A 10,000-nucleotide genomic window follows, 5' to 3' on the forward strand; every position below is an offset into this window, starting at 1 on the left:
TTTGCGTGACCACAGAGGGAAGGAGAAGAGCAGATGACAATAACAATGGTGTCCTTCCCCCCTCCCCTCTTCTCCCTCGCCCTCTCCCTACCCTTGCTAATGGTACCCCTCACTCCCCTACCAGTGGCTCTCTTACTGGCCCCCTTACCAATGGTGTTCCAACTGCCCCTTACTTACCCTCTCTCTCCCCTCTCTACGGTGTTCCCCTCTCTCCCTTAGCCCCTCCCAATGGCTTTCCCCACTCCCCCTCCCCCACTTAATACCCCCCCACCCCTTCCGCGCCATCCCCCCTCCCATAAAAAAAGAAAGAAAGAAAAAAAAAGTTTCATTGGATTAAACCAGGGTTGAAATATACCCGTGTTTACTCTTCATCCATCATTCCGGTAATGGACAAAGCTACGCGACAGCATCTTGTCCGGGAGGTTCGATATGGGGGGTGGGGGGGGGGGGTAGAGAGAAGAGGAGGCGAGGGAGGTAGAGGGTGAGATAGGGAGGGGATAGATCAAGGGAGGTTAGAAAGGTAGAAGAGAGGGGGTAGGGAGATCAGGGGAGTTTAGAGGGGGGTGATATGGGGGGTGGGGTGAGGTGGGATGGAGCTGCAAGGGTTGAAAGGGGTGGTGGTGGGTGGGGGAAGTTGACGGGGAGTTATAGTAGGATGAATTAGGATAGTGAGAGAGAAGGTTGTCTGGGGAAAGGAGGAAGAAGAAAAGAAGGGAGAATGGAGAGGGGAAAATAAGAAGACAGGAACGAATGAAGGAGAGAGGAAAAGAGGGAGGAAGGAAGGAAAGGCGATAAGAAGAAGGAGGTGAAAAGAGGAAGGAGAGGGGAAGGGAGTAATGCGAGTGGCAAGAGAAATCGGGAGAAATCCAGAGAAAGAGGATGAATGTTGGAATAAGGGAAAAAAGAAATAGAAGGATTAAAGAAGGATTGGGAGACAGGCAAAGCGACAGACAGAGAGACATATCCACACACACTCACAGACAGGCAGACAGACAGACAACTAGAGAGAAAGACAGACAGACAGATGAACAGATATAGATAGGAAGATAGGTAAATATATGAATAAACACAGATAGACCGATAGATAGAAAGACAGACAAACAAAGATAGAAAGACTGAGAAAGAACACGAAAAGGAAAAAAAACAAAAACCAGAAAAAAACAAAGCAAAAATATTGACTGAAATTCGCAAAAAAAACAAAACACATACGACCCTCCAGCCCAGCACCACGTAAGATGAAGGAGGGAGATGGAGAGAAAGGAGGGGAACGAAGAGAAGAAGAGGAGAGGGGAACAGAAGGGAAGAAGAAGGGGAGAAGGGTAAGAGGAGAAGGGGGGAAGGGAGGGGAACGGGAGGAGAAGAGGGGAGGAGGAGGGTGTAGCTAAAAGGGGCTTCAAGGATGCAAATAACAAGAAAGAACACGACACGGCATCACAAAGGGTAAAGGGGTGGAAGGACAGGGAAGATGAATGTCGGAGGTGGGTAATGATGAGGAGAGAGAGAGGGGGAGAGAACAAGTGAGGCTGCGTAGAAGAAAGATGACATATAGTTCCTCTTTTTTCTCTTTCTTTTTTATTCTTTTTAAGAGGAAGGAAACTGTGTAGCTGTATGTGCTTATAGAAAATTAGAGGTACATTCTACGATATCATAAGAGGTACGATATACTAAAATAAACCTTAAGCTTGTAAGATTTATGGTACGGCAATAAATAATTTGAAAAAAATGGGTAAGAATAGCAAACATATATAAGCAAATATACACAAAATACAATTCAATTTTCACGTAAGCATATACGATCATCACTATAACCCTTTTAATCTCACAATTACCTCGTCGACTTCTCACAACCATATAAGAGGAATTATCTCACGGTGTTTACGACAATTGTATATTTCTACCAGCGAGACAAGAGTCATTTTAATCTCGAACTTTAGGGCTGGGTTGTGAAAACTGAACCGCGCGATCCAAATGCCTTTGTCTGCGTGTAGGAGTTACGACCCCCACAAAGGCCGTAACAGCAGCGGCGGGTCTTCGTCTGCAGTGCTGGCTAGACTTTGCCGATCTCCTCTGCTGCAGCCGCGGGGTATCGGTGGAGTGGAAGGGGGGTGGGGATCGGTCTGTCTGTTTGTCTGTCTGTCTGACTGCTTGTCTTTTCTTTATTTCTTTCTCTGTTTGTTTGGTTGACTGTATTTTATTTGTGTGTTTGTTTGGCGGCCCTTTCTGTCTTTCTATCTGATGGCTTGTATGTCTGCATCTCGCTTTATCTGTCCACTCCTTCACCACCACCTCTCTCTCTCTCTCTCTCTCTCTCTCTCTCTCTCTCTCTCTCTCTCTCTCTCTCTCTCTCTCTCTCTCTCTCTCTCTCTCTCTCTCTCTTCTCTCTCTCTCTCTCTCTCTCCCGCTCTCGGTGGCTTTTGCTTTATGAGTCGCGTGTGCTGCTCATTATCATAATACAAACGTGCTTGCATTCGGCCTCCCACTACTTGCAAATTTAGGCGAACACGTAGACACACCGAGGCCTTGAATAATTACTCTTGAGCTAGATTAGTACAAACGGAAACACACGTACGCATATAGACACACAGACATCAGTGAAGCGTACATACAAGCCATCAAATGCACACATATAAATAGACACTAGCACGCATCAGCATACACATGGACAAGCAAATACGCTCACACACAGACAGACAGACACACACACGCACACACACACACACAACTGTACACTCACTAGCGCGTAAAACTAAACTTTCAAGTAAATACTCTTAGCTATAAAAACAACCAACATAGAATTCTTAAAACAAAGAATTTGAGTGTGTTCGTGTGTATATGTGTGTGCGAGTGTATGTGTGTGTGTGTGTGTGTATGTGTGTTTGTGTGTACATGTTTAAACATACACATACTACATCATTTCCTTTAGTCTGTGCAGAGATTATAAGATATCAACACTTCTCGCCTATTAATTTTGTACCCTGACGTTGAAAAGTATTTTTGTAAGCTTAAGTGGAAACCCCAGATAAAGCATCGACCAATGTAACTCTCTCTCTCTCTCTCTCTCTCTCTCTCTCTCTCTCTCTCTCTCTCTCTCTCTCTCTCTCTCTCTCTCTCTCTCTCTCTCTCTCTCTCTCTCTCTCTCTCGCTCTCCCGCTCGCCTGCGCTCGATCGTTCTCTTCTTTTTTATCTGTCTGACTGTCTGCCTCTCTGTCTGTCTATCTCTCTCTCTCTCTCTCTCTCTCTCTCTCTCTCTCTCTCTCTCTCTCTCTGTCTGTCTGTCTCTCTGTCTCTGTCTCTCTGTTTGTCTGTCTGTCTGTCTGTCTCTCTGCCTCTGTCTCTGTCTCTCTCTCGCTCTCTCTCTCTCTCTCTCTCTCTCTCTCTCTCTCTCTCTCTCGTTTTGCGTTTAGCGTTGCAGAATGTACTATCTGGCACCCCTTATAACAATGGCACCCTTATCTCTTTGGCACTGCTAGATTCTCTCCCCTGATGCTCACTTTCCACAGTTGTAGCAGTTTGTATTTACCCTTTCTCTTTCTTCGTCTTCTTTAACGTATTCTCTCTATCTCTTTCCTTCGTGTGGTTCTTTTCTCTAAAAACAAATCCGATTTTGAAATACTTATTTGGGATGTGCTGCCCAAAACAGAATAAGCACAGGATAATAGAAAATAAAAAGTTTTAAAGGAGTTGCTTTAATGGTCGACAGCATTTGGCATTTCATTTGCATCTTACTGACTGACGTGACAGCATAATCATTCTAGCGTTGCCTGCATTGTTGGCATAACGGCATATTTGCTGCATCCCTGGAGAGAAGAAAATTAACTTCTGAAATATTAGAAAACGCTGGACAATTATAACGTTTGTTTGTTTTTAAATATGCGGATAGCCTACAGATAAGAAATGGTGAAACAAAACAAAGCAAAAAAAAAAAAACGAAAGATAGAAATAATCATATATACAAACAAGTCAGACAAAGTAGAGAAGAAAGAAAGAAAGAAAGAAAGAAACAGATATCAATTCCCCTCAGAAAAAAATACTTCTCTCGCAAAATAAAGAAAATAAAGAGAAAAATAGAATAGAGATAATGATAATCGGACGACGCGAACGAAATCGGCGCGGTCTGCGCTCCCCTCGCCTGGCCATTCCACCCACGCCACGCAATCAGAGTCGCAGCGGCCTCTTGAAGAACAACGTCTTGACGAACAGATACCTTAGTGCGATGAGCCTCCACTTCTCAAGAGGATACCAAGACCCCGATCCGTCATAAGGGCTATCCTTCTCTTGTCTGCGAGAGGGAATTTCGACTTTGGCGAGTCCAGGGGTTAGGCACTGTCTCCAAACGCTCTCCCAGATTTAAGCGAGGCGTAAGACTATGGTACGTGGACCTTTTATTGATGAAGACTCGCCTCGCGAAGGAGGGAGGAGGGTGGTGGAGGTTGGGGGGGCGTGGTCTTCTCAGGGGGGAGGGGCTAGGCTCCTCACAAGGAGGGGGGGAGGGGGAGGAAGGATTTGACTCACAGGGGGGAGGGGGGTCTCTCACGGGGAAGGGGGTAGAGATAGAAGGAGGATAGGAAAGGGGGAGGGGAAAGGAGGAAGAAGAGTAGCATCGGGGAATAGGAAGAGGAGATGAAGGAGGATGGGAAAGGATGTAAGAGGCATAAAGAAAGATAAAGAAAGTATGAAAGAGAAGAGGATGACGAAGGAAGAGAACCAGACGTAAAATAGAAAGTAAAATCCGAAAGAGGGAAATAAGATGAAGCAAAGCTCATACGAAGGGAAAAACAGATGAAAGAAATATGAAGAAGGAGAGAAAGGGAAAAGCTATGTATATAGATACGAAAGAGGAACCACAGATTTCAAAATAATGTGCAATTTCGATTTTAATTATATCCTAAAATAATAAAGGCTTTGGGAACGATATAATCTATAATGATTTTCCATGATTGCTGTTGATAGGTGTAATAAATATGCAATAACAGTGGTTGAAATGAGGATATTATTGAGCTTCTACTCTTGCTGAAAATACTTATATCTTTATTTTTATTATTGTCAATCATTGGTCTTAATGATGATGCCTATGTGTTATTCTTGTTATTGAAAGTTTTTGTCTTACTTACTATTGTTATTATTATCATTATCATTATCATTATTATTGTCATTTATTATTATTATTAATATTATTATTATTATTATCATTATTATTATTATTATTATTATTATTATTATTATTACTATTGTTGTCATCATTATTATCATTATCACTATTATTACTACTATCATTATCATCATTGTAATTATTATCTTTATTATTATCATTATTGTTATTCCTATTATTATCATTGTTATTGGTATTATTATTATTATCATCATTATCATTATCATTATCATTATTATTACTGTTACCATTATTACTATCACCATTACTATCATTATTATGATATGATGAAAACAATAGCTATTATTATTGTTTTCTTGAAATTATATTTTTCATTAATATAGTTAGTACATAATTATCATTATCATTATCTTCTAATACGAATACCACCATTGATATCACAACAACAACAATCATAACTACAACGAAAGTGAATCAATAACAAATAAATTAAAATCGATAAAGCAACCAACAACAAGAATAAAGCAAATACAAGGCAAGCCCTATGCACTCAATCGAGGTTTGCATATATTTATAACAACAGCAATAGTTCCTGCAGAGTTTAGTTGCAGTTCCCAATCACACAGCAGACTCCAGGGGGCACTACGCTGATATTGAGAGCCGTAGTTAGTGTGATAACATGCGTAAATCGCCAGCCTTTTGACAGTTTCCAGTCCACTGTGTAAAATGTGATTGCTTTCGGGAAATGAGGACTTTGCTTATTTGTAATGTTATTGTTATTTCTATTTGTTTTCGTTATTACTGTTGTTGGGTATTATTATTATTGCTAGTAATGTATATATATATATATATATATATATATATATATATATATATATATATATATATATATATATATATATATATATTATCATTGGTGTTATTATTGTTTATTGTTATTATCTATTATTGATATTATGATTGGTAACATTATCATTATCAATTATTATTATCATTATTATATTGTTATTATCAATGTTACTACCATTATCATAATTCTTTATCATTTATCAAGAATTTTGTTAATAGTATTATTTTTTTATCATTACTATTATTTTAATTGTTACCATTATCATCGTTGCTATCATCATTATCATGATCATCAATATCATTATCAATGCATTGTCAAAAATCACCCTCATTACACTTAACATTATGATCCTCAGTACATCGAAGGTCTTTGTGTGACTTTCAACCTTGATGAAATGCCTTTAAAGCGTGCTGTACGAAACACCTTGTCATGTCCACGTCATACACCCACATCCCTCCCCCCCCCCCCCCTCACCACTTTTTTTTTCTCTGTCTCTCTCCTGTATCATATCCCACTCCATCTTTACGCTTTTATCCCTGCCATAGCCTCCCCCCCCCCCGCCTGAGTCCCCCCACCACCCCCTCTACTCCGTTCCCATTGTCTTATGACGTGTTAAAAAGGAAAGGAAAAAAAAAGAAAAAAATAAGGGGAGGGGGGGAGGGGCAGTGGGATGAAGAGCGGCAACGACCTTTAGACTTGAACTGCCTCGTTCCTCTTGTTCCTTGTCGGCCTTTGTTCTCTCTCGCGTCCCTCATCTACCGTTGTTTCCTTCTTCTTCTTCTCTTTCTCCTCCTCTTCTTGCGTGTCTCCGGTTCACTTTCCTGCTCTTCGTTTCTGGTTGTCTTTTTTTCTCTCTCTCTGCCTCATCCTCATCATAGTTTTTCTTTTTTGTGTCAGTTTCTTTCTCCTCTTTATCTCCTTTTCTTCGTTTCGTTCTCACTTTTCCTCCTTTTTCTCCCTTTCTTCCTCCTCCTCCTCCTCCTATTCTTCCTCCTACACCACCTGTTCCTTCTCCTCCCCTTCATCTTCCTCCTTCTCTTCCTCCTACACCACCTGCTCCTTCTCCTTCCCTTCATCTTCCTCCTTCTCTTCCTCCTACACCACCTGCTCCTTCTCCTCCCCTTCATCTTCCTCCGTCTCCTCCTCCTCCTCCTGCACCACCTGCTCCTCCTCCTTCTCCTCCTTCACTTTCCGCCGTGTCTTTGTCGCCTTTGGATGACTTTTGAGGAACAACTGACAATCAGATTTCCTTTTGTCTGGCATGCAGTTAAAATCTTGTATTGTCCGTCTTTATGTCGGGTTTTCTTTCCCTTTTGAATTTCTTTTGGGGGACTTTCCTTTAATTGAGTCTCAGGCCCTTTTTTCCCTTGTGACATCTCTTGAGTTAATATGAAACAATGTACAATTAAACACTTTTTTCCCCTTCGGTCCAAAAGTTAATTTCCTGGAGTGAAGGGAAAGTTGGTGAAGGAGTAAGATGATTCATAAAGCTTCAGCCAAGCAGTCAGTTAGACAGTCTGGCGTCTCTCTTTCCTTTTGACGTACGCCAAAAGGTGCTCTTTTCTCTCTTCCTCTTCCCCCTATTTACCATTTACTCCTTCTCTTGCGTGTTTTCTCCTCTGCTTTCCACGCAACTTTTCCCATCTCTCTGTCCACTCTTATTTTTAATTTATCTATTATCATTTTTTTTTTTTTTATTCTTTTACTTTTTATTTATTTTCCCCCTTTCTCCTCTCCTCACCTCTCTTGGGATATCTGCCTCTTCCCACCTACCTCTACCTCTTCTCTTCCTCTTCCCCCTATTTACCATTTACTCCTTCTCTTGCGTGTTTTCTCCTCTGCTTTCCACGCAACTTTTCCCATCTCTCTGTCCACTCTTATTTTTAATTTATCTATTATCATTTTTTTTTTTTATTCTTTTACTTTTTATTTATTTTCCCCCTTTCTCCTCTCCTCACCTCTCTTGGGATATCTGCCTCTTCCCACCTACCTCTACCTTTCCCTCTCCCCTCACTCCTCTCACCCACGATACCTGAATTTCAATCCCCTTCGATCCGGGACCAGCAGAATGTTCGGAAGGGAAGCATGTGATGTTCTCTCTCTCTCTCTCTCTCTCTCTCTCTCTCTCATTCTCAGTCTCTCTCTCTCTCTCTCTCTCATTCTCAGTCTCTCTCTCTCTCTCTCTCTCTCTCTCTCTCTCTCTCTCGCTTTCTCTCTCTCTCTCTCTCTCTCTCTCTCTCTCTCTCTCTCTCTCTCTCTCTCTCTCTCTCTCTCTCTCTCTCTCTCTTTCTTTCTTAATCTCATTATCAGTCGAGATTTCTCTTTGTCCTTCTGTCTGTCTGTCTATCTAGTTGATTGTTTGTCTCTGTCGCTCCCTTTCTCTCTCTCTCTCTCTCTCTCTCTCTATCTATCTATTTATCTATCTACTATCTATTTCTCTCTCTCTCTCTATCTATCTATCTATCTATCTAGCTGTCTATCTATCTATCTATCCATTTATCTATCTATCTACTATCTATTTCTATCTCTCTCCCTCTCTCTCTCTCTCTCTCTCTCTCTCTCTTTTCAGCAGTATCCGCAGTACGTATAAAAATCAATGCACATTTTCGCCAGTGACTAGGGAATATGCTGCTGAAATTGTGCAGCATCTGAGCCGCCGCTGTTTGTTACATTTTCTTAATAATTTTGTTTCACATTTGTTTACTACACTATTATCGGATAATTTGAAAAAGGTGAATACACAGAAAAGAAGCAGATGTGAACACCAATTACACATGATAAAGTGACTGACAGGATCTCGATTTTCGAAGAATTAAACATTTCCGCATAAATTTCGGCAGTGAATTTTTAAATCCTTTTGCGACCGAAAGGCATTATTTATTCCCACTTATTTAGAGCTCTGTTTTTGTATCATGGGAATTTTTTGAGGCTCTGTCTTGATCTAAAAGGTCATTCATGTGACCTTGCTTCAACTCCCTACGAAATATTTGTCGGGTCGAGTGATTGATGTCTCATTAAAATCCTTTTTATTTATTTTATTTTTATTTTTTTTATAGAAAGGGACAATATCAGTTGAATTATTTTTATTATCCTTGTCGTTACTGCTAACTGTAGATTTTTTTAGGAGCATCAAAATATTACAGTCAGTAATAGCACTATCATTTCAAATACCATCATGAAGGTTTTTTTTATCATTTTTATCATAGGTGATTTGTCGGCAGTAAGACATTTAAGTTTCATGCACTAGAATATTTTCATTAATTTTCCTTTTCTCTCTCCTTTCAGATCCTAACGCTTGTCAACGACAGTTCTGTTTTTCTCAACAAGACTGTGAACTCGTCTGCATTCAGCTACCAGCTGGCACCCCTCATCCCTGGCCACACCTACTCAATCAGCCTATTGGCTCTGTCTAAGATGGGGGCGGGGCCATCGTCACAACCAATCAGACTTCAGACAGACCCAGCCCTGCTCAATCCTTTAGCCAATCGGCATGCTGGATCCGAGGGTGTGGTCCGTGAAGCATGGTTCATCGTGTTAGTGGGCGGAGCAATGTTCTTCCTGTTGTTGGTGTTTGTGGTTCTGCTCTACATAAGGAGGTACCACAATAAGGCATCGAAACTCCCAACTTTAAATGGTAAAGACTGAGATGATACACCGTTTGTGTTGATAATGTATTTGTTGAAAATAATATTTTATTTTTCGTTCTATTTTTTTTTTTTTTTTTTTGGGGGGGGAATTCTTTTTTTCTATTGTCTTTTATTAGTAGTGTCATTATTGTTTACATGTCGTTATTATTGATAATATGATTAATCGATATAATTATAATAAGTGTTACTATTATTGTTAGTAATAGTAGTAGTAGTAATATGGCTAAAGCATATATAATTTGAAAATGTTTATCTTTTTTCTTTTGTTGTTGTTGTTGTTTTGCTTGGTGATTTCTAGACATGTATACGTAAGTATGCCCCTGGTGATTAAAACATAACTATACGCCTATGAGTTATATTCGATATTATTAAAAGCTGCAATAGTTGTGGTAT

General features: G+C 40.3%; 1 protein-coding gene across 1 annotated transcript in view; it reads left to right on the top strand.

Moving 5' to 3' along the window:
• The window catches only part of LOC113808689 (roundabout homolog 1), an 81,866-nt gene that overhangs the window by 44,256 nt on the left and 27,610 nt on the right, over positions 1–10,000 (top strand). The window contains 2 exon segments of the mRNA XM_070129490.1: positions 6,316–6,372; positions 9,246–9,594. Of these exon segments, the coding sequence (XP_069985591.1) occupies positions 6,316–6,372; positions 9,246–9,594 (406 nt within the window).

This window comes from Penaeus vannamei, chromosome 14 (genome assembly GCF_042767895.1).
Source record: "Penaeus vannamei isolate JL-2024 chromosome 14, ASM4276789v1, whole genome shotgun sequence".
In the NCBI taxonomy this organism is placed as follows: domain Eukaryota; kingdom Metazoa; phylum Arthropoda; class Malacostraca; order Decapoda; family Penaeidae; genus Penaeus; species Penaeus vannamei.